This window comes from Hyaena hyaena, unplaced genomic scaffold, assembly GCF_003009895.1.
Source record: "Hyaena hyaena isolate Hyena2069 unplaced genomic scaffold, ASM300989v1 scaffold_9, whole genome shotgun sequence".
NCBI classification, from domain to species: domain Eukaryota; kingdom Metazoa; phylum Chordata; class Mammalia; order Carnivora; family Hyaenidae; genus Hyaena; species Hyaena hyaena.
The window spans coordinates 6,028,632-6,054,163 of NW_024080641.1; the positions used below are offsets into that span (position 1 = coordinate 6,028,632).

The 25,532-nt window shown below is 47.1% G+C and overlaps 1 protein-coding gene across 1 annotated transcript; it reads left to right on the forward strand.

Moving 5' to 3' along the window:
* Window positions 1-1,477: 1,477 nt before the first annotated feature.
* Window positions 1,478-18,082, forward strand: LOC120241336 (carcinoembryonic antigen-related cell adhesion molecule 6-like). The gene is given in 12 exon segments (XM_039246392.1): window positions 1,478-1,680; window positions 2,495-2,854; window positions 9,422-9,481; window positions 9,484-9,656; window positions 9,658-9,708; window positions 9,710-9,986; window positions 12,962-13,240; window positions 14,683-14,803; window positions 15,786-15,838; window positions 16,131-16,162; window positions 16,603-16,644; window positions 16,903-18,082. Coding segments are annotated over 12 exon segments (1,578 nt in total). The 5' UTR covers window positions 1,478-1,616; the 3' UTR covers window positions 16,969-18,082.
* Window positions 18,083-25,532: the final 7,450 nt, after the last annotated feature.

Here is a 25,532-nt window from a genome sequence, read left to right on the forward strand (position 1 = left end):
GGTGCAGCCCCAGCATCACCTCCAGGGGGCGACATAGGGACATGCAGGCAACACACAGGGACTTCAAATGGGAAGCTGGCTTTGTTTGGCCAAGGAGGGAGAGGAGCCTGATTTCCATCCCTTTCTCCAACAGACCCTTCTGAGTCCTCCCACGTGGCTGTTCTGTCCTGTCTGCTCCTTCTAGGGACCTTGGAGCACCCTGATCTGTCAGGGGTCCCTGTGCAGCCCTCACTCCTCGCCTGGCACCACCATGGGGGAGGCAGGGTGACCACAGGAAAGTCCCCCAGCCAGACGACACGGCTGCCCAGCACGCTCAGGAGCGCACGGTCAGCCTCTCGGCCACAGTGCAGCCAGCAGACTCGTAGAGGGAGGGTCTCCCTACAACCTTCCCTGCAGGATCAGGGAACCTCCAGCCACCCGACCTCCCACCACCTCTTCTCTTCCCAGGACACACAGGAAACCCCCTTCACACCCTGAACCTGAGCACCTGAGACACTTACTCCTGGGTCTCTGTCCCTGGAAGCAGAGGCGGGGATGGTGACACCCAGGGATGGAGACTGGGTCCCTCACCAGTCATCACCCGGCTTGGCCCCTTCCCACCCTCAGAGTCACCTCTGTGACCTTGCCGCCAGGGGTAAATCCAGCCTCCCCAGAGCACTTGAGAACACGGGGGAGCCGGTGCCCTGCTGGCCTTCTCTGTTACAGACGGAGAGAAGCCCCTGGGTTTGGCGACCCGGGGGCTCTGTGCATGGGGCTGACAGACTCAAGGCCAGGACACGGCAGAGGCCAAGTCGGAGTAGGGACGAGGCTCGCCCTCTAAGGGAACCGGGTCCCCATCAGCCTCGCTATTCAGAGTGTGCTCCCCGCCCAGGACAACCAGCATCAGCTGAGAGCTTGTTAGAGGCCGATCTCAGGTCCACACCACACCTGCTGGGTCAGAATCTGCGTTTTACAGGATCCGCTGACCCCCTGTGGGTACAGGAGGGAGAGGTGGCCCCACCCCCACATCGTGGGGTCTCAGCCTGGCTGGCCATCTGCTGAAGCAGCATGTCTAGGGGTCACCTGGGCATTCCGAACGCTTAGAAAGTTCCACAGGTGATCCCGATGCCCAGTGCGGGTAACGTCCCTGTGACAAGAGCCTGACGTAGCCCCCCAGCCTCCTGCTCTGAAGAGAAGAGCCACGTGGGGAGGAGAGAGGGCAGCAGGGAGTGCTGACTGTGCACCTTGACCCTGAGCGTGGGGAGCGCCCGGGACTCCAGTGCCACAGGCTGGTGCTTGTCCACACGAGGGCGCAGCGCTCGCATGTGGTGGGAAATCCCCCTGAAGCGGGAGAGGCCTCAGCAGCTCCCAGGGAAGCGGAAGGTGGAGGAAATGAAAGGGGAAGAACAGACCCGAGGGCAGGAGTGAGGAAAGGAGAGGGGAGGGTAGAGGAGGGGGGGACCTGGCAAGACCCCGCCCCGGCCCACATGACCTGGCCAGGAGCTCCTGCCCACAGAGGCAATCAAGCCCAGAGGGAGGAAGGACAGTGGAGGCAACTGGTCAGGACAGCAGTGCCCCTGAGCATTTCTGCAGCAGACGCTCTCCTCTCAGGAGGGACAGAGCAGGCAGCAGGCACCATGGAGCCCCCCTCGGCCCCTCCCCGAGGAAGGCGTGTCCCCTGGCAGAAGCTCCTGCTGGCAGGTGAGAGGGACGGAGGGGAGGGGGGAAGAGAGAGAGACTGGCTGGAGCCTCCCCAGAGGACAGGACGCTGAGAGGGGACATGGGAACAGACAGGGCAGGACAGCAGATTCCCGGCTCAGCAACAGGAAAATCTCATGATCTGGAAGTGGTGAGCGAAGTGCTGCTTCCCAAGTTACTCATCTCTGAGGACTGAAGGTTGCAAACCGAGGTTAGCAACCAGGGACCCCAAACGCTGCCCCTCCCAGCAGCCCGAGACACAGACAGATGACCGCTGGGACACGGAGGGCCCTGGGAACACTCACGCATCCATCCACAGGGATTTGCAGCCCGCTCCACCACTGGGGCACAACCCAGGTCAGAGTCCCTGCCCTCCCTGAGCGCACTTCTCTGGGGAGGAAGACAGACAGGCAAAGACATGAAATGGGAGGTCAGGTGTGGAGCAGTCATGAAGAGAACAGAGCAGGGAAAGGTCAGAATGTGAAGACAGAGGGTCCTTGGAGGAGGCGCTGTGGGCAGGCCTCTCCCGAGGACCCCCTGAGTGTGAGCAGGTGTCGGGGGTATGGGGGAGTGAGCCCACAGACATCTGAGGAAGAGTATTCGACACAGAGAAAATCACAAGTTCAGAGGCGCCAAAGTAATGATAGTTGTGCTGCTGACCTTGACCAGTAGGAGACACACATACACACAAAGACACGTGCAAACTCACACCTGCCCCTAAAGCTGAGGGATTAGGAGCTGCTCAGTCTCAGGGCCCCATCTTTCCATCCCAATCATAGGTCAATTATTCAGCCATGTCTTCTCCCTTCTCTCCTAGTCTCACTCTTAACCTTCTGGAACCCTCCCACCACCGCCCAAGTCACTATTGAATCTGTGCCGCCCAATGTTGCCGAAGGGAAGGATGTTCTTCTGCGTGTCCACAATCTGCCTGGGAATCTTCTAGGCTTTGGCTGGTTCAGAGGGGAAACTATAGACCCCAGTAGAGAAATTGTATCATATGCAGCAGACTCACAAGCAATATCCCCAGGAGCTGCGCACAGCGGCAGAGAGACATTATATCACAATGGATCCCTGCTGCTCCAGAACACCACCCTGGAGGACGCGGGATACTACACCCTACAGTACATACACAGAAATGTCCAAATTGAAAAAGTAACTGGACAGCTCCGTGTATTCCGTGAGTAATTCCTCTCCCCTCTGGTGTCGGGTGGGGGTGAATTCTACTTCACACACAGAATTGCCAGGCCTGGACTGTGCCTCTGTCCCCCTCTGCACTGTGTCCCGTGTGGGGTTTGGGCATTCAGTGCAGGACACACACCGTGGACACAGTCGTCCTAAGATTGAATTCCTTTCCTGGAATCCAGACCCTACAGCCATCTGAGACTAACCATGCAGGACTCTGTCCAGGCTAAGCCTGAGTGGCCCTTGGGATCCTCACTAGAGCTCAGCCCAGAAAGCCCCTGCCCAGACCACTGCCTTGGGGCTCCTGACTCTAGTCACCTGGGAACTCTGTGCCAGGGTGGGGTTAGGGCTCCTGGGCAGGGCTGACTGGGAGCAGCGATTTCCTAGGTGCCCAAGTCCTGAGCCTCTAAGCTTGTCACCAGCCAGTGCTCAGTCTCAAGATCGACATCTGGACAGCACAGACATATAAAGTCCCCAGTCCATTAGCCAGCCACCCTGGGAGACTTCGGGGGAAGGTCAGCAGCCCCGGGAGGAACAGAGCAGAGAGGAGCTTCCGTTGACTCTTCTTCCACAAAGAACAAGCTGCAGTTGAGGTCAAGAAGGTTGTTTCTTGCATTGTCCTCTAGGGTTTTGGTGGTTTCCTGTCTCACATCAGGTCCTTTATCCATTTTGAGTTTATTTTTGTGCATGGTGTGAGAAAATGATCTAGTTTCATTCTTCTGCATGTTGCTGTCCAGTTCTCCCAGCACCATGTGTTAAAGAGGCTGTCTTTTTCCCACTGGATACCCTTTTGCTTTGTCAAAGATTAGTTGGCCATACATTTGTGGGTCCAATTCTGAGCTCTCTATTCTATTTCATTTGGTCTATGTGTCTGTTTTTGTGCCAATACCATACTGTCTTGATGATTAGAGCTTTGTACTAGAGGCTAAAGTCTGGGATGGTGATGCCTCCTTTTTAGTTTTAGTTTTCTTCTACAATATTACCTTGGCTATTCAGGGTCATTTGTGGTTTCATACAAATTTTAGGAGTTTGTTCTAGTTTTGAGAAGAATGCTGGTGTAATTTTGATTGAGATTGTATTGAATGTGTAGATGGCTTTGGGTAGTAATGACATTTTAACAATATTTATTCTTCTGATCCATGAGCATGGAATGTTTTTCCATTTCTTTGTGTCTTCTTCAATTTCCTTCATAAGTTTTTCATAGTTTTTATCATACAGATCTCCTACATCTTTGGTTAGGTTTATTCCTAGGTATTTTATGAGGTTTTTTTGCGCAATTGTGAATGGGATGAATTTCTTGATTTCTCTTTCTGTTGCTTCATTATTGGTGTATGACCATGCAACTGATTTTTGTACGTTGATTTTGTACCTTCAGTGTTGCTGAATTCCTGGATCAGTTCCTGTGGGCTTCTGGTGGAGTCTGTCGGGTTTTCTATGTCGAGTATCATGTTGTCTGTGAAAAGTGAGAGTTTGACTTCTTCTTTACCAATTCTGATGCCTTTTATTTCCTTTTGTTGTCTGATGGCTGATGCTAGGACTTCCAGTGCTATGTTAAACAACAGTGGTGAGAGTGGACATCCCTGTCGTGTTTCTGATTTCAAGGGGAAAGCTCTCAGTTTTTCTCATTGAGGATGATGTTAGCTGAGGGCTTCTCATTGATGGCTTTTATGATGTTTAAGTAAGTTCTTTCTATCCCGAGTTTCTCGAGGGTCTTCATTAAGAAGGGACGCTCTATCTTGTCAAATGCTTTTTTCTGCATCTAGCGACAGGATCCTATGGTTTTTCTCTTTTCTTTTGTTGATGTGATGTATTCACAATGATTGATTTGCGAATATTGAACCAGCCCTGTAACCCAGGAATGAATCCCACTTGATCATGGTGGGTAATTCTTTTTCTGTGCTGTTAAATTTGATTTGCAAATATCTTGTTGAGGGTTTTTGCATCTGTATTCATCAAAGATATTGGCCTGTAGTTCTGGCTTTTTGCTGGGTCTCTGTCTGGGTTGGAAATCAAAGTGATGCTGGCTTCGTAAAATGAGTCCAGAAATTTTCCTTCTATTTCTATTTTTTGGAATAGCTTGAGAAGAATCCGTATTAACTCTGTTTTAAATATCTGGTAGACAACTTGACAATAAACTATTTAAGGGAAAAAAAATGAAAAAAATATAAATGTCTGGTAGAATTCCCCAGGGAAGCCATCTGGACCTGGGCTCTTATTCGTAGGGAGATTTTTGATTACTGATTCAGTTTCTTCACTAGTTAATGGTCTGTTCAGATTTTATCTCTTCCCGTGTGAATTTAGGTAGTGAATGTGTGTTTAGGAATTTGTCCAATATTTTGTTGGCATATAATTTTTGTTTTGTTGGCATATAATTTTTCGTAGTATTCCCCTGATAATTGCTTGTATTTCTGAGGGTTGGTTGTAATAAGTCTCTTTTCATTCATGATTTTTCTATTTGGGTGCTCTCTGTTTTTGAGAAGCCTGGCTAGAGGTTTGTCAATTTTGTTTATTTTCTCAAAAAGCCAGTTGAACTTGTTGAACCACTGATCTGTTCAACGCTTTTTTAAATTAATTAATTAATTAATTTATTTATTTAATTTGGCGTCTATATTGTTTATTTCTGTCCTGATTTTTATTATTTCTCTTCTCCTACTGGGTTTGGGGTGTTCTTGTTGCTCTCCTTCTAGTTCTTTTATGTGCGCTGTTAGATTTTGTACTTGCAATTTTTCTAATTTCTTGAGATAGGCCTAGAGTGCAATGTACTTTCCTCTTAGGAATGCCTTTGCCGCATCCCATAGAGTTACAATTGTTGTATTTTCATTTTCATTTGTTTCCATATATTTTTCAATTTCTTGTCTAATTGCCTGACTGGCCCATTCGTTCTTTGGTAGGGTGTTCTTTAACCTCCATGTTTTTGGAGGTTTTCCAGACTTCTTCCTGTGGTTGTTTTCAAGTTTCATATCATTGTTATCTGAAAGTGTTCATGATATGATCTCAATACTTTTATATTTATTGAGGGCTGCTATGTCCCAGTACGTGATCTGTCTTGGAGAATGTGCCAGGCACACTTGAGAAGACAGTGAATTCCATAGCCTCAGGATGTAGAGTTCTAAATATTTCTGTCAGATCCATCTGGTCCAATGTGTCATTCAACTCCATTGTTTCTTTAGTGATTTTCTGTCTCGTTGATCTATCCATTGTGTAATGGAGTATTAAATTCCCCTACTATTAGCATATTCTTTTCCATAAGATTGTTTCTGTTTGTGATTAACTGTTTTATGTATTTGGGTGCTTCTGAATTCGGTGCATAGACATTTAATATTGTTAGCTCTTCCTGATGGATAAACCTTGTAATTATTATATAATACATATATAAGAAGCCCTTCTTCATCCCTTGTTACTGCCTTTACTTTAAACTCTAGTTTGTATGATATAAATATAGCTACTCCAGCCTTCTTTTGACTTTCAGTGGCATCATATATATTTCTCCATCCCCTTACTTTCGATCTGAAGGTGTCCTCAGGTCTAAAATGAGTCTCTTGTAGACAGTAATAGATGGGTGCTGTTTATTTATCCATTCTGCTACCCTATGGCTTTTGATTGGATAATTTGTCCATTTACATTCAGTGTTATTATGGAAAGATATGGGTTTAGAGTCATTGTGTTCTTTGTAGGATTCATGCTTGTGGTGGTGTCTCTGGTACCTTGCGTTCCTTGCAACATTTCCCTCATAGAGTCCCCCTCAGGATTTCTTGTAGGGCTGGTTTAGTGGTGAAGAATTCTTTCAATTTTTGTTTATTTGGGAAGACTTTTATCTCTCCTTCTATTCTGAATGACAGGCTTGCTGGATAGAGGATTCTTGGCTGCATATTTTTTCCGTTCATCACATTGAAGATTTCCTGCCATTCCTTNCTCTCCTTCTATTCTGAATGACAGGCTTGCTGGATAGAGGATTCTTGGCTGCATATTTTTTCCGTTCATCACATTGAAGATTTCCTGCCATTCCTTTCTGGCCTGCCAAGTTCGGTAGATACGTCTGTCACCACTCTGATAGGTTTCCCTTTGTATGTTAGGGCCCTTTTCTTCCTAGCTGCTTTCAGAATTCTCTCCTTGTCCTCATATTATGCCAGTTTCACTGCAATATGTCATGCAGAAGATCGATTCAGGTTATGTCTGAGGGGAATTCTCTGTGCCTCTTGGATTTCAGTGTCTGTTTCCTTCCCCAGATTGGGTAAGTTCTCAGCTATCATTTGCTCAAGGACTCCTTCAGCGCCTTTCCCTCTCTCTTCCTTTTCTGGAATTCCTATGATTCGGATATTGTTCCATTTGATTGTATAACTCAGCTCTCAAACTGTCTTTTCACGTTCCTTGATCAGTTTATCTCTTTTTCTCGGCCTGCTCTTTTTCTTTAATTGTGTCTTATAATTCACCTATTCTCCTCTCTGCCTCTTCCATCTGTGCTATGGACGCCTCCATTTTATTATGCATCTCATTTTTAGCATTTTAAAATTCATCGCAACTATTTTTAAGCCCCATAGTCTTTGTAGCAATAGTTTCTTTGATATCGCCCATGCCTTTCTCAAGCCCAATGATTAATTTTATGACTGTTGTTCTAAATTCTTGTTCAGTTATGTTGCTTATATCTGTTTTGAGCAGTTCTTTAGCTTTCATTTCTTCCTGGAATTTCTTTAGAGGAGAGTTCTTCTGTTTCATCATTTTGGATAGCTTTCTGTCTCTTGTTAGTTGTAAAAGCTTCTTATGCACTCTCCACCTGTGAGTACTGCTGTAATAAAGAAGGCAATGTGACTGACCAGGGCGTGTCTATTCAGGAAGTGTGTTTTGAATGGTGTCTCTTTGTCTCTCTTGTTGAGACTTTGGTTATTTTGTTTGCCTACTCATAGTGGTATTTGGGACTCTCCCCCATGTGTACTTTGGCTTGTTTCTTGACGTAGCACTGGAAAAGAAAACAAACACACAGGGAACAAAGACACACAAATGCACAGACAAATCCAAAGAACACACAAATCAAAAGGGAAAAAGAAAAAGAACGGAAGAAAATAAGAAGGGAAAAAAAGAGGAAGGAGGAAAAACAAAATAAAAAAGAAGAAAGAAGAAAAGAAAAAAGAAAAAAACCCAAAAGACAAAGGACAGTCTAAATGCATAAAACCAGAATTCCCGGCTACAAATAAAGAGCAGGGTGTATGCAGTGCTGATGGGTGAGCATATACAAAGAGAGAAATGACAGGGCAGGGAGGAAGCGAAATTACATGATGACTAGACAGAGAGACTAAGAGGCTTAATTCAGAGAGAGAAAGAGGAGTATATGGTAATAGGCGAGGAGGAGGAAACAAAGATAATGTTAATCAGAGAAACTGTATAGTCTGATTACTCCAGAGAGAGAGAAAGGTAGCGGCGGAGGTCTAAGAATATACATCTAGAGATTGGATTAAATGTGACTGTTTAAGCAAACCAATGACCTGAGTGCCCAGTCCAGCAGAGGGGAGGGATACGAATGAGACAAGGGAAAATATATCTGAATGGAAAGAATTGATCTAGAATTAATCACAGCAGTGCATCCATGTTGGTCTTGCCTTGTTCTCCAGTAGGAAAAAAAAAAAAGCAGCTCTCTAGCGGGGATGGGTGTGGATTGGTGAAGGCAGGTCTTAGCCTCCACTGATTCCCACAGGCAGCTCCCTGAGGTCCCACCTTGGTGGTTTTCTAGAGAAAAATAGCTGTGTCCCAGTCCTTTCTTAAACCAAGTGTTGCAACTCACTCTTTTGAGTTAGATCTCCCTGTGCTGCGAGCGTAGCCAAGGTGGGCTATGCTCTATGTCCCAAGTCTCTCCTCGTTTCCAGATCTTAGTCCTCACACCCCATCGATACTTTCCAAAATAAACCCGCAGGCCGAGTCCCTCCAAGCAGTTTCAGGCCTGTTGCCTCCCCACTGGGGTGGAGCCGAGCTAGAAGAGCGGCAGAGCGGCTTCAGGTGCGCCGCTTCCCCTCCGGGTGGAGCTGGCGAACAGAGGGACAGTTTCTCCTGGCGTCGCCCGGGACCGGGACCGGGGCGTCCAGCTCAAGGTCAGCTGCACAGCTGGAAACCGGATCCCTCTGTGTCCCGAGCCAAGGTTTCTCTCTTCTCCAGGGACAGGGACAGTTCCTTGAGCAGTTTCAGCCGCTCTTTCTTTTCCCCTCGACTCACCTGTGGCTCCCTACAAGGGGGCTCCCTGCCCTTCCTGTGTGTCTCCGGTCCTGGCCCGTTTTTACCTTCCCCCATTTGACTCACACTATAAGGTTGTTTTCTAAGCAGACTCCGTTTCCTCCCAAACTCCTGGATTCTGTAAGGGTTCCTATGGCTTCAGGTCTTCTCCGTTTGAGAGATGGGGGCGAGTGAAATGTACGGAGCTCCCTATTTCTCCTCCATCTTGCCTCCTCCTATTCAGATCTGCTTTATTCTTAAGGACTTGGGTTGCAAAGAGATGAGAGAAGCCAGCTCTCTGATTGAAGATGCTTTGGAGGAATCACAGGTACCACACAGGGCAATGTTCTCTCTGTTGTCTGTACAGCAGAGTTATCCAAACCCGGCATCACAAACCATCAAGCTGACCCCATGGAGAATGTGGATTCTCAAGTTTAACATGTGAACTTGAGACTGAGAACACAAGCTACCTGTGGTCAGTAAACAATGAGAGCCTCCCGGACAGTGCCAGGCTGGAACTGTCCCTGGACAACAGGACCCTCACTGTACATGGTGTAACAAGGAATGACACAGGACCCTATGAGTGTAAAACTCGGAACCCAGTTTTACATTGTCAGTGACAATCGTAGTGATCCGTTTACCCTATATGTTCTCTGTGAGTAATTTTTTCCCTACCTACTTGTATTCTGCCCCCACCATTTCCCCCTCCGACTCCTATTACCGTCCACAGGCAAACCTCAGTTTCACTTGCCACTTAGCCTCTAACTCGCCTGCACAGTATTCTTGGCTTGTCACTTGGAAACCCCAGACATCCACACAGGAGCTCTTTATCCCCAACTTCACTGTGAATCATAGTGGATCCTATACCTGCCTCCTCTATAACCCTGGCACTCACCTCGGGAAGTCCACAGTCAAGACTATCACAGTGTCTGGTAAGTGGGTCCCTGGAGCATCGGCACTGAGCACTGTGGTGGAGGTCTGCCTGGTTTTCAGATAAAAGCCTAGAAGAAGTTATTTTGCATTTGCTTGTGACACTGACCTGTCCCTGAACTCTCCCATCACATGTCTGCAGATGCTCCCTCCCCTTGCTCTCTGAGTTCTCACGTCAGATCTTGAGATCTGAGATCTGAGATCCCACAGTCCAGGCTGCCATGTGGGGAGGCGATTCTGGCAGCTCCAGAACGCTCCACACGTATAAGGGGACTTTGGAGCTGGGGAAGAAAGAAGGATCCTCAGGGTCGAGTGCTTTTGGTTGTTGTTGAATTGCAGAAGCGTTTTATATACTCTGGATATTAATGTCTTACCAGATAAAATTTGCAAGTGTTTTCTTCTACTCCACGACTTGTCATCACTTCATTGTTGTTGTTGTTAAGGAACTTCAGTTGACACTCAGTGTAACATTAGTTTCAGGTACACAGCATCGGGATTAGACAACTCTATATGTTATGCTATGCCCACCACAGTGTAACTACCATCAGTCACCATACAATGCTATTAAAATACCATTGACTACACGTCCTGGCTGGTTCAGTTCTTACAGCAGGTGACTCTTGAACTCAGGGTTGTGAGTTCGAACCCCACGTTTGTTGTAGACCTTAGTTAATCTTAACAAAATGTTTAAAAAATTAATAAAATAATAAATTAAAATACCATTGAAAGTATCTCCATGCTGTATATTTCGTTCCTGAGTCCTGCTCATTCCTTAACTATCATCACTTTCTTTTTTTCTTTTTTTTTTTTTTTATTTATTTCTAGGAGAGAGAGAGACAGCGTGAGCAGGGGAGGGTCAGAGAGAGAGGGAGACACAGACTCTGAAACAGGCTCCAGGCTCTGAGCTGGCAGTCAGCATAGAGCCCGACGCGGGGCTCGAACCCACGAACCGCGAGATCATGACCTAAGCGAAAGTCGGGCGCTTAACCGACTAAGCCACCCAGGCGCCCCTTACCATCACTTTCTTAATTGTGCCTTTTGGTGCGCAGAAGTTTTCTATTTCAATGCAATCCAAATCATCTATTTTTTCTTTTGTTGTCTTTGCTTTGGGTGTCATATCTAAAAATCATTGGGAAATCCAGTTTCAATAAGCTTTTGTTTTATGTGATCTTCTAAGACTTTTACAATTTTGACTCTTATGTTTAGATGTTGGATCTATTTTAAATTAGTGTTTGGACATGATGTAAGGTAAGGGTCCAACATCATTCATTTCCATGGGTATACAGTGTTCCCAAGACCATTTATTGAATACCATTTTTTTTCTCCATCGAATGGTCATGACAACCTTATTGAAAATCGTTGGACCATATATATCAGGGTTTGTTTCTGAGGTGCCTGTTGTATCCCATTGGTCTCTATCACTATCTATATACCAGGCCCAATTTTATTTACTGTAGCTTTGTAGTCAAGAAGTAGGGAGTCCTCCACCTTTGTTCTTTTTCAAAATAATTTTGGCTATTCGAGGCCCCCGAGATTTCAGATGAATTTTTAGAGATTTCTACTCCTGCAAAATATTTCCTTAAAAATTTGATAGGAGGGCACCTGACTGGCTCAGTCAGTGGAGCATGCTACTCTTGATCTTGGGGCTATATGTCCAAGCCCCAAGTTAGGTACAGAGATTACATAAAAACAAAATCTTAAAAGAATTTGATCAGATTGCATTGAATCTCTGGGTCTCTTTGGGTAGTATTGTCATCTTAACAATATTAAGTCTCATCGTCCATGAACATGGGATATCTTCGCTTCATTTGTGTCTTCTGTAAATTCTTTCAGCGACATTTTACAGCTTTCCATGTATAGTCTATTGCCTCATTAGCTATTCCTAAGTATTTTATTCTTTTTAATGTTATTGTAAAGGAAACTGTTTTCTTGATTTGGGGGAGGGAAGGTATTTCATTTTTAGTGTATATCAACACAAGTGATTTTTGTATGTTGATTTTATATCCTGCAAGTTTGCTGAAATTGTTGATTAGTTCAACAGTGTTTGCAGAATTTCTAGAGTTTTGCACATATCATTTCAGTAATCTGCAAACAGATTAATTGTACTTATTCCTTTCCAGTTTGATTGCATTCTATTCTTTTTGTCCTAATTACTTTGGCATGGATTCCTGTAATCTGTTGAACATGGGTGGTGAAAGTGGCAGGTTTATGTTCTTTCTGATCTTAGAGGAAACACTTTCCGGGTTTCACCATTGGGTATGAGGCTAGCTGTGTGTGTTTCATATAAAGCCTTTATTATGTTGCCATCATTTCCATATATTTATAAAGGTACCAGTATTGTGTACACAGTAACCACTTCTCTAAGGACATTTTTCAAAATCCACGGATGTAAAAGTCTTTTTCAGACTGAGAAATCCTGTAGATAGAAAACCCTTCAATTCCTAAGGTGATGAAGACTGGGTGGGCTGCACTCATTTCCTAATAAATTATATCAGTGTAAATGCCTTCCCTCCTTTATATAAAGCTGCCCTGGACACAGAGACAGGGAGCTGCGTGCCTTCCTCCCCCAACATACACAGTAAAGTATATAAGGAGTGAGGTGTGATCTGTTAAAGTCACAAAAGTTCAAGGAAAGAATCTCACAGGAGTCTATGGGGAAAATTCCACGTGATGATGAAGATGCTAGACACATGGGTTAAGAGTGTGTGTGCTCATACCACAGAGATGTCAAGACAGACCAGACAGATGCCAGAGGGCCAGAGGAAGACCTGAGGGTTGGATGGGCAGGTACAGCCCCATCCTTATAGATCGTCACCTATACAAAGACACTCATCCTTCTGCAGACTTCAGGGCCATCCTCTGGGACACCTTTACAGAGTTCAGTGGGGCCATTGGAGTGGCCAAGATCTCAGAGGGAAGACCATGGCCGCAGGCTCAGGCCCGTTCTCAGTCTGTCAACTCCTCTGTTTCTCCACAGAGCAAGTATCCCAGCCTGCTCTCCACGTCAGCAACTCCACAGTCACAGAACATAAGGACTCTGTGGTCCTGACCTGCTCCACAAATGACGTGGGGATCTCCATGTGGTGGTTCTTCAATGGCCAGAGTCTCCATCTCATGGAGAGAATGAAGCTGTCCCAGGACAACAGCACCCTCACCATAGACCCTGTCAGGAGGGAGGATGCTGGGACTTATCTGTGTGAGGTCTCCAACCCAGTCAGTTCCAGCAAAAGTGACCCCATAGGACTGGCTGTGAGCTGTGAGTGACCCTCAACCTCTCCCCCTTCTTCCCTCTATATTGGCCCAGCAGGAGGTGTGAAATAGGATACAGGCCTGGAGGAGGTGGGAGCCTCCTTAACAGCCACTTGAGCAATGTGGATAAGATATCTGAAATTAGGCTAATCTTGTTAACATCTTGGTTCTGCTTCATGCCAGCTGTGGGACCTCAGAGAAGACACTCACCTCCAGAACCTCAGTGTCCTCATCTGTAAAACTGAAAAGAACAGCTGGATCTTAGGGCTGTTCTGAGGGTTGTCACTATGAGCTTAATGAGAATTTAAATCCTGAGACAGCTACCTGAGCAGATTCCAGGCACAATCATTTTAGCAGCTATTGTTCTCGTGTTATTAACATTGTTGTTATTAGCTGTAATGTCATATGGAGCTGGGATATAGTGTTGTCTGATCACGGTCCAGTTCTGTGACCTCCACGAGGTTCCCGAAGCCCTTGACATGCTCAGATGCTGATATTGCACAGTGGAGATGACCCCCTCTAGGGCAGGGAAGCAGCAGGTGAGATCAATGGAAAGTGTTCCCCATGTGCCTGGCCCAGAGCTGATCTCGAAAGCGGTCAGCTGATGTTATTCTCACTAATCAGTGTTGAGTGGACAGGTAGGGGTCTCCCTCTAAGTCTATCGATAGTGATGGAAAGGAAAAAATGGGGGAAGATGCATAATGTGAAAGAGAGAGAGAGGCCTTAAGAGGAAAGGGCACAGGATGTGGTCGCTGCCACAGTTTGGGGCAGGCGAGGACATGAAGATGAGAGTAAGTCCAAGGTTTCACTCTGAGGAGGAGAAAGGGCACAGCAGGAGACACCTGGGTGGCTCAGCTGGTTAAGCTACAATTCTTTTTGTTCTTTAAGTTTTTTTTTCAAAGTTTATTTATTTATTTTGAGAGAGAGAGTGAGAGATATGAAGTTAGGTAGAGGCAGAGAGAGAGGGAGGAAAAATTCCATGGAAGCTCCACACTGTCAGCACAGAGCCCAATATGGGGCCAGAACCCACAAACCATATAAGTTTCTGGCCTGAGCCAAAGACAGACACATTACCGACTGAGCCACCGAGGGCCCCAAGCATGCAACTCTTAATCTCAGCTCAGGTCATGACCTCATGGTTCGTGGGTTCGAGCCCCTGGTTGGGATCTGCACTGATAGTGGGGACCCTGTCTGGAATTCTGTCCCCCACTCTCATACTCCTCTCCCATCTCGCTCTCTCTTTCTCTCTCTCTCAAATAAAAAAAATTAACAAAGAAGAAGAAGAACAACAACTAGAAATGATGCAGCAGCCAAGGGGGTGGGGACTGTGTGGGGAAAAACACAACACCCAGACCTCAAAAGCCTTTCCTTCCTCCCTAACCAAGCCCTTCCCCCCAGCCCCTCATGGTTTCCTCAGCTATTCCTCCATCTTTTTGCTTCTTCTTTCAGATGAAGTAAGCACCACAGGCCTTACTGTGGGGACCAGTGTTGGCATTGCAATTGGGGTCCTGGTTGGGGTGGCACTGGTGGCTGTCCTGGGGTATCTCTTACTCCGCATGAGGATGGGAAGGTACGATGGCATTTCCCACATACTGATGCTCTTGTGTGCCCCACCCCCCACCCCGCCCTGGACCCCATCAGCAGGGAGACCCTGTCCTGACCCAGGATTCTGAGCTGGCTTTCCTGGGCCTCCCAACTGCACCCTAGATTTCTCTTCTCATTGCACCTGCTTCCTTCCTCACCAGCTGCTGCCCGGGGCCCTTCCTCCACAGCTTCCTCTGTGATAAATTCAGGACAAGCAGAGAACAGCCCCTCAGGGTTGTCCTGGTTCACTTGGTAAACCTATAGCAGTGCTCAGTACTGAGTGCTCAGTGACCCGTAGCTCCCATGCTTTGTGAGTCCACATGCCCTGGGAGGGGGATCTGTAGCCTTGGGATCTGAGGATGGTCCTCCTGGCCAAGGTCATGCAAGGGAGAGTGGATGATCCTGACAGGCCGGGTGGGGTCAACCCCCAAAGTGGCACATGTGGGAACCACAGGGCTGATGTGTGAGACCACACACCCTGACCCCAGCAGCTGGAGGTGCTGGGTGATGCCTCTTGTCCTGGCAGATGGAGTTAAAGGACGGGCTGATGTCATTTTTCAGCATCTCTTGGCCTGAGGGGCCGCTGGTTTGGCCACTGCAGAGGCACCACATTCAGGGATCTGACATACCCGGGCTCCCAAGTATCCTGCACACACAGCTGGCTGCCTTGACACTTCCACTCACTCATACCCTCATGTGTGATTCCTTTCCTGGGACCCTGATCCCTGTTCAGCATACTTTCCCTAGATGTCCGTCAGCCTGCCCAGCTTCCCCTCTGGTCCGAGGACAGATGTGCTCCAAAGGCCTTTCTTTATCCCTCTCCTGGTCTCTTCTTCTCCTAAGTAGCACTGGTAGAGACACGTGGTCTCTAAGCCCTGCTGGGATGAGGACCCTCCTTGTCCCCTGTTCTGACACCAAAGCTGTGACGTCTCCCTGCTCACTTCACAAATAAGCCTGATCTTTCCTAGGACCGGTTGCCTATGTAATCAAAGAGAGATCGGGAACCCAGCCTCCACCCCTGGTGAGTATCCCTTCAGTCCAGGCAGCCCAGGGAGCCCCTAGTCCTGCCTCTCAATGTCCACTCCTGCCAGTCACTCCCAGAGGCCGCTGACCGTTTCTCTGAGGCTTCAGAACAGGGGACTCCAACTGGCAGTACTCCCTGACCTATGGAATCTAGGTCACGGGTGAGCACCTCACTGCCCAGCACCAGTGGGTCTCTCCTTGAGAGGTGCCCTTTCTTCCCTGGATCTCTGAGAGCTGATGACCTGGAACCTTCTGGGAGTGTGGGTGCTAATTCCTGTCTCTATTCCCAGGCCATGGACCAGCCAGCAACTCCACATCCCCGGTAAGCCCGCCCACTTCCCACTCCTTCAACTGGGGTCTAGGCTCTGGGAACACAAGGTAGGGAGCCTACCAGTTCAGCAGCACAGCACACACCCTGCTGCCCCCAGAGTAGCCAGGATAAGGCAAGCCCCGCTCTGACAAGGATGGCCATGGGACCATCTTCAGGGGCAGGACCATTCTCCAACCTGTCCTGAGACTTCCCTGCCACTCTGAACTGGCCCAAGGGGAACCCTGGAGTCTGGCCAGGGGCAGAGCACTGGGAGCATCAGCCAGGGGTCCTGGGCTAAGAAGAGTGGGGCAGGGAATTCAGGAGAGACGGGTCTGGGACTGGAGTGTGGGTCAACAGGCTGGGAGAAGGCTGCTCAAGAAGCAGAAGGGGTCACCCCTGCAGAGAATGACTCTCCCTCTGCCCGCTGACACCCGTTCTCTCCCCCTGTTCAGAACTCCCGACCCAGCACGACTACAGCCGTTCCCATCTACCAGGTGAGTGTGAGCCATGAATATTCTGGTCTCCCAGTCCCAAGGGTGCTGAGGATTGGCCCCCAGCCCTCTCCTGCCTGTGCTTTGGGGTTCAGGAAACAGCAGAGCAGAAGGGGACAGGGGCTGGTGGGAGGAAGGAGGGGCCCAGGGCAGAAACTGCCACCCAGCCAGGCTCCCAGAGAGGTGGGTGTAGGACCTGAAATTCACCCAAATATGTACTGAGAAACTCTTTAGGTTCAGAGACCACTTCTTCTTTTACAGGAATTACAACACAGTGACAGGAACATTTACTGCCAGATCAACCACAAACCACAAGTGTCTTCTTAGTTTCCCACGGGAGCTACTCCCTCCAGTGGCCCTCCTGAGACCCCAGACCCTAGGTGGGGTCAGGTGTCCCAGCCTGAGCCAGAGATCCAGCTCTAAGACCAGAGGATATTCAGGCCCAGGGTCCGGGCCTTCCTGATTTCTGGAAGCTCTGACAGGCTACTCTGAACCTCGATGGGCCAGGACAAAGGCCACCATGTCCCGAGAAGTGGGGGTTCCCAGGGAAAATGTCCAGGCCCCTGACCACCTGGGACCACGTGAGAGGATCTGCATTAAGAGCACTCTTCCCCCTCCTTTGCTCTGTTTTGGGAAAGGTGATTTCTCTGAGCAGAAATTTAATTGAAACTCCAGGGCCCTTCTCTCCTGGGTCTCCCAGGGAAATGTTAACTGTAAGTAACCAAGCCCCCACCTTAGTCCCCTGAGATGGAGGAAGGGGCAAGGGGTGGACACGCTGAGACCATGTTAACTCTAGCCCTGGGATTCCCAGCAGAGTCCACTTTTCTCCCTGATCTCAAATCTTATCTTGAAACACACCACCTCCCCATAAATAAGAGTGAGGTCAGAGGCAGAGGACCTCCCCCACTTAACTCTCTCCCAGGCTCCCATGGCGATGAGACAAAGTGTCGCTTCCACCTGGTCCACGGGCCTGGTTTCCCTGTCCCACCTGCAGCCTCCTCCACACACCTGGGCCAGCAGCTGTCAGTCCCTCCCCGAGGCCCCAGGTAAGGGGCTGTTTCCATGCAGATTCCCTCGCATCAGTGCCCCCATTCACACAAACAAAAGTGGTCCAAGTGCCCAGGCACCGCCCCCACTTTTCACAAGAGGGTTTGCCATCACCCGAGTGTTGTTTCTTAGTCAAGAGATGAGACGTAAGAAAAACGACCTGCAAAGTACCAACCACATCATGTTTAGCTCTGAGATGCTCCTATCCCAATGCACACTATGTTGGATTAGACAAGGTGATGCCTCTTCGTAGTTTCTTCTTGCTGTGCTCATGAATTATCGTAAGCTTCGTGGTGGAAGTCAACACACATCGAGGTGCCCACCCGGCTGTTTCCTCTGGAGGTTCTAGGAGAGAGTCTGTTTCCGTGTTTTTTCATGTTGTGCTCTTGGAGGCCGCCTGTGTTCCATGGCTGTGGCCTCATCCTACCCCTTCAAAGCCAGCAGCACAATATCTTAAAGGCTCTTTGTGTCCTGTTTCCAACAACACATCTTCTCTGGTTCCGCCTCTCCTGCCTCCCTCGTCACTCCCTCTGTCACTCCTTCTATCATGCCTGGGTAGCTCAGTTGTTGTCGAGTCCATCTTCACCTCAGTCATTATCTCACAAGTTCAGGACCTGTGTCAGACTCTGTCCTGACAGCCAGAGGGCCTGGAGCATGCACTGAATTCTGTCCCCCTCTCCCTGCCACTCTCTCTAAAAAATAAACAAACATTTACTAAAAATTAAAAAATTAAAAATTAAAAAAACCCTTGTAATTATTTTGGCCCACCCGGAAAACCACCATAATTTCAAAATCACTTAATCCTTAGCTTAATCTGTAAATCCCTTTATCATTGATATAGTCACAGATTCTAGACACAAGGATGTGGACATCTCTGAGGGGCCTTTTTGACCACAATCCCGAGGCTGTTTTCGTCACATCCTTCACTACACACTGCTGGTGGGCAGCCTGGTCTTGGTCATCTGACCATGGAGTCACTTCCTGCAGTGATATCTACAGCACCATGACTGCCCTAAGTGAGGGCGATGAAGGCCCCTCCACATTCCCTGCAGCCCTGTCCACCTCTTCCTTGTTAGTAATGCTCCTTGTTAAGAATGGAAAGGGATCAGACACAACTGCAAGATCCCAGCTCCCAAGCTTTGGGAATACATTGGTGAACATCAGCACCTTGGACAGTGCCGCAGCCATGCCCCTCCCAGGGGTTGAGCAGGGAGGTGGCAATAAGGGACTCTGGAGAAGCTGACCATTGCTATTCTACCTAAGAACGATGTAATGAGGCAGAACACTATCACAGGGATAAGCGGATTCTGCTCTAATTTATCAATCATACACCCTTTGCACATGTCTGGATGTTACTGGTGGCACGTCCAATACAAGTCCCTCACGGCTGTTTGTTGCATCCAGAGGGTGGCCTTGGGGAGTCTGGGAGGCTGCTTCAGCCTCCTGGGGAACCTTCTGGTGCCGGAGAGTCGGGCCACTGTCTTGCCGACAATAAGGAAGGGATGGGGCGCCTGGCTGGCTCAGTACAGGATGACACCCTTGAACTCAGTGTCATGAATTGGAGCATTGGGGATAGAGTTTCCTCAATAAAAGAAAAATCTGAAAATAAAAGGAAAGAATATTTCATGATTAGCCTCTGGTCCTTAGTGCCTGACCTTAGAAACACACTCATCACCCATCCTGAAGAACCCCCTGAGCACAGCATCCTGTTTCCCAAGGCCCAGCTGAGCCCCCCAGGCAACAGGGCTGAGCAGGGCCCCTGGGCTCTACTCCCAGCTTCCTCTTGCTGAGCTCTGTGCCTAGTGATAGAGTCCTTTGCCATCTGCCTGCCCTTCCCGGCCCAGCAAAATTTCCCAGGGGACAAGGGGGGGTGTCTGAAGATATCCCGGGGGAACCCTGCATTTGCATGTGACCCCTCAGGGGAAGAGAAAGGACAAGGGTGTTCATAGTCGCCCCCATCTTCCTTTTCCCCCATTCATGTCCCACCTGCAGAACCAATTCTGATGTTACAGGCCCAGTCCTGCCCCTCCATGGCGTCAGGTCCTTCTGTCCACTCAGAGTGTCCAATATAAGGGTCACCTGGGTGCTCTGATCCTTATTATTTCTTTCTCTCTGCTTTTTGCTAAGTCCTTTTAGCTCTTCCTTTTCTAGTGTTCATAGTAGGAAGTTAGATTTTTAATTTGAGACATTTCCTTTCTTGTAATGTAAGCATTTTGTGCTAGAAATTCCCTTCCCAGTATAGCAAAAGCTGCACCCCATAAACCGAGGAGGGTTTTTTAAAGTATATTTTATTTATTTCTTAGTATTTAAGGTGTTTTTTATTTTGAGATAGAGATAGAGCATGGGTAGGGTAGAGGGGTAGAGTGGGAGACAGAGAGAGAGAGAGAGAGAGAGAGAGAGAACCCCAAGCAGCCTCCATTCTCAGCACAGAGCCTGCCTTGGGGCTGAGTCCCACGAGCCTGAGATCACGACCTGCCTGAGATCAAGAGTTGAATGCTCACTGACCAAACCATCCAACGACCCCAATTCTGTGTAGCTTTAACATATCCTTTGACACTTGCTCTTTGACCCATAGATTATTTAGAGATAGGTAGTTTACTTTCCAGTCTTCCAGAGATTTTTCAGTTCTCTTTCTATTATTAATTTCTAGTTTGATTACCACTTTCCGAGAACATACTCTGATTTCAGTCATTTTCAGTTTGGGTTGGAGCACCTGGCTGGCTGTCGGTGGAGCCTGTGACTAATCGCTGGCTCGTGAGTTCAAGCCCAACGATGGGGTTAGAGTTTACACAAAACAAAGGGGACAGCTGTCTGGCTCAGGCAGTTAAGCTTCCACCTGTGGCTCTGGTCATGCTCTCATGGTTGATGTTTTCAAGACAGCAAACAAACTGGACCAGGAAACAGACTGAAGTATGATGGGAATTACATCAGTTTCCCCTAGAAGTCAATCTATGAAACACTTTCTAGTCTGTAAACTAAGCAGGGGGAGAGACTCGTGTTCCAAAAGAGTGAGGTTTACCCTTTGGGTGGGCTCAGTATAATGACTCCTTTCTCCACTAGATGGCGATGCTGAGCTCACCGGGCCACCCCAGTGAGGGTTCTTGAGGCACCTTTAGGCGTGTATGCGCGTGCGCAGGAGGGGTGACAATGGTGTTACCCGGCTACCCAGTCTCTAGTATCCGAATTCTGTGCTCTGGTGGACCAGGAATCCCACACTCCCCCATTTGTCTCTGGCTTTCATCCACTCCCTGTTTTGGCACTGTCCGTGACCAAGCTGTCAGGTTGCCAGACGCACCTCCCTCCTGAGTTTATGTCAGGTGCGGCTGTGTTTCCTGACCCCTCACTTCTGAGGGACTACGATTGATACGCTCAGACCTTCGGAGGGAGGGTCTCACTGAGCAATAGCCGAGTGTTATACTGCTATCCTGGTCTGCTCTGCTCTCCAGCGCTGGCATAGGCCTTGCTCAATCTCTGCTTCTTCCCTGTAGAGTTGGAAGGGGTTCCCTTGCCTCCCTGGGCCACCTTTTGCCCTTAAGGAAGAAGGGGAGTGGAAGTTGTTAGCCCGGAGTTTCCTTAAGCCACCAGAGGGAGGACAGAGAGACACAGGGCTCCATGGGTGCTGCCCCTGTAGGCAGACCGATCCACTGCCAGTGACCCAGTTGGCAAGCAGGGGCAGGCACAGCCCAAAAGGACTTCTCGCTGCAGCTACTGCAAACTGATCCCCATCTGCAGCGGCCTCAGGTGTGGAGCGGAGGCTGGGGCTCCCACCTGGGTCTTTACTTTCCCTTTAGCAGTCTTCAGGCCAAAGAGACTGGACTTTGCGAGTTTCCTGTCTATATCCGTTGGCTACAGCCTCCAGGTTGCAGGCTCCTTCTGCACCGAGTCAGGACTGTACGGGTATTAAAAAGGAAAACCCAGGGAACTTGCTACTTGTCTGCCTTCTTCTTTTCAGCTAGAAGAATTCTTTTACCAATGTCTATCAAACATTCCCAGGTAGTCGGTTGTACTTACAGGAGAAGAGCAGAGAAAAGTGAGTCTGTTGGGGGTCGTGGGTGCTGATGTTATTCCAGAATGGGACACCCAGGTCACCCAGGTCATCTCTCATATTAGTTTTCTATCAGTGGTGTAACAAATCACCTAACTTAGCAGCTTAAGCACAGCAAATGTGTTGTCTTTCAGTTCTGCGGCTCAGAAGTCTGACATGGGTGTCCTTGGGCCCATGCAAGATGTTAGCAGGGCTGTGTTCCACCGGGAAGCTCTAAAGGGATATCCATTCCTTTCCCTTTTCTAACTTCTAGAGGCCTCTCACGTTCCTTGGCCCATGGCGCCCTTCTCCCATCTTTAAAGCCAGCAACATAGCAAGTATGAGACCCCTTTTTCCATCATTATACCATCTCTGAGAGATTGATTTTGGCTCCAAAATTGATCCCAGGGTCGTGGGATCAAGCCCCGTGTCGTGTTCCACACTGCCATGGAGGCTGCTTAGGGTCCCTATTCCCTTTGCCCCTTTCCCCCGTTTCCATGCTTCCCCTCTCATTGTCTCTCTCTCCTCCTTGTAAATCAGGAAGTAAGGGAGGGAGGGTAAGAAATCTCTGTTTTTAAAAAAAGACAAGTGTTAGTGAGGATGTTAAGAAATAGGCACCCTTGCACACTGTAGGTAGAAATGCAAAATGGTGCAGCCACTATGGAAACCAGTTTGGAGGGGCCTCAGAAAATTAAACATAGAGCTACCATAGGATCCAGCAATCCTGCTTCTGAGTATTTCTCCTAAAGAACTGAAATCAAAATCTCGAAAAGATATTAGCACACCTGTGCTCATTGCAGCCCTCTTCACAATGGCCAAGGTGTGGAAACAACCTAAGTGTCCATCCACAGGTGGATGGTTGAGGCAAATTTATTGTGTACATATAAGAGAACCCTACTAAGAGGCTAGAGCTCATAGGAAGTGTAAAGAAAAGAAGAGAAAGATAAAAGAAAATGGAAAACATTTTCTCAGTCAAAAACAAAACAAACACCACTCTGAGATGCCACCTCACATACATTAGACTAGCTGAAACAATTACAAAGACTGTCCACACCAAGTGTTGCTGAGGATGTGGGGCACTCAGACCTTTCCTATACTGCTAGTGAGAAAGTAAAATTAAAATGATGAAGTAAAAGTAGGAAAAGCACAAGTAAAAGTAGGAAAGTAAAATTAAATAGTAAAAGCAACTACTTTGGAAAACAGTGTAGCACATTCCTTAAAAATGAAACCTGTGATCCAGCCATCACACCCCTAGGTGGGTCACTAAACATGAGAAAGGGAAGCTCACGCCGTTTTCAAAGACTCGTGCACCGACATTCCTGGCAGGTCTACCAGTAATAGGCCAGATTTGGAAAGAACATAAAAGATCATAAACCAGTGAATCAGTAAAGAATAACTTTCTGCATCCATCCAGTGTAATACAACTAAGGAATACACATGAAAAAACTATGGAAAAATACAATAACTTTTAACCATGGGTTAATTAAAAAAATATATATATATATAATACACACACACACACACGCACACACACACACACACTAATGGGAGCCAGGATGGCTTGATCAGTTGAGCATAGTACTTCGGCGCAGGTCATGATCTCACAGTTCATGAGTTCGAGCCCCACATCAGGATGCCTGTTGTCAGCCCAGAGCCCTCTTCAAATCCTGTCCCCTTCTCTATCTGACACCCCCTCCAATTAAACATTTTATTTACTTTATTTATTGTTTTTAGTCTATGTCCTTATTTTTTCATTAAGTGTAGGATTACATAAACTATTTATAGACACACACGTTTGGCTTATAAGTATGGTTGAAAATCCAAAATAGTTACAAAAAATTTAAAGAGGAATAAGTACCAAAGTAGTAGAATGATTAACTAAATGATTTATAGGATTATCAGATGTTGTCTTGGATTTCAGATTTGTAAGTTGTATTTTTCTAGTGATTTGTCCATCTCAGATTTAGCATATAGTTGTTTATAACATTGTCTCATTACCTTTAAATGTCTGATGTTTTCATATTGGCTGATTGTGTCTTCTCTCTCTCTCTCTCTCTCTCTTTTCAAATTTACATTCAAGTTAGTTACCATATAGTGTGATAATGATTTCAGGAGTAGAATCCCGTGATTCATCCCCTATGTAGAACACCCAGTGCTCATCCTAACAAGTGTCCTCCTTAAGGCCCTTCACCCATTTAGCCCATCCCCCCACACTCAGCCCCTCCAGCAACCCTCACTTTGTTCTGTATTTAAGAGTCTCTTCTGTTTTGTCCCCCTCCTTGTTTTTATATTATTTTTGCTTCCCTTCCCTGATGTTCATCTGTTTGATATCCTAAGTTCCACATATGAGTGAAGTCCTATGATATTTGTCTTCCGCTGACTAACTCATTTTGCTGAGCATAGTGCCCTGTAGTTCCATCCAGGTTGTTGCCAATGGCAAGATTTTATTCTTTTTGATTCCAGTCATACTCCATTGTATGTATGTATGTATATACATATATACATATATACATGTATATATGTATATACATATATACACACACACACCACACCTTCTTTATCCATTCATCCATCTACAAATATTTGGGCTCTTACCATCCTTTGGCTATTGTGGATAGCACTGCTGTGAACATTGGGTGGGGGCGTGTGCCCCTTTGAAACAGCACACCTGTATCCCTTGGATAAATACCTAGTAGTGCAATTGCTGGGTCGTAGGGTAGTTCCATATTTAATTTTGAGGATCCTCCATACTGTTTTCTAGAGCAGATACACCACAGTGCAAGAGGGTTCCCATTTCTCCACATCCTCACCAACCTCTGTTGTTGCCTGAGTTATTAATTTTAGCCATTATAACCGGTGTGAGATGCTATCTCATTGTGGTTTTAATTTATATTTCCCTAATGATGAGTGATGTTGAGCATTTTTTCACATGTCTGTTAGTCATGTGGATGTCTTCTTTGGAAAAGTGTCTATTCGTGTCTTTTGCCCGTTTCTTCATTGGATTCTCTGTTTTTTGGGTGTTGAGTGTATTAAGTTCCTTACAGATTTTGGATACTAACCCTTTATCTGGTATGGCATTTGCAAATACCTTCTCCCATTCCTCTGATTGCCTTTTAGTTTTGCTGATTGTTTCCTTCGCTGTGCAGAAGCTTTTTATCTTGATGAGGTCCCAATAGTTCATTTGTGCTTTTGTTTCCCTTGCCTCTGGAGAAGTGTTGAGTAACAAGCTGCTGCAGCCAAGGTCAAAAAGGTTCTTACCTGCTTTCTCCTCTTGGATTTTGATGGCTCCCTGTCTTACGTTAGATTAGGTCTTACATCAAATTTGAGTTTATTTTTGTGTGTGGTGTAAGACTAGTGGTCCAGGTTCATTCTTCTGCATGTTGCTGTCCACTTATCCCATTTGCTTAAGACACTGTCTTTATTCCATTGGATAAATAAACATTTTTAAAACCTGTTTTTAACAACCCACACTGAGTAAAGAAACCAACCTCTGCCCCAAATCATACTGTATGATTCAACTTCTAAAAATTCTAAAAAATGCCAACTAATCTGTAACAACAAAATGCAATGTAATGTTTCATGGGACACAGAGAAAGAAGGACAGAGGGGGCTAATTTAAGACAATAAAGAGGGCATGAGGAGGTTTTTGAGGGTAAGGGGCATTTTCACTCTCTTCACGTAAGAATGGTTTCTCTGGTGCATATATATGGCAAAACGTAGGAGATTGTATACTTTTTTAAATGTTTGAATGTTTACTCATTTATGAGAGGGGGAGAGAGAGAGTGAGCGAGCATGAGTGGGGGAGGGGCAGAGAGACAGG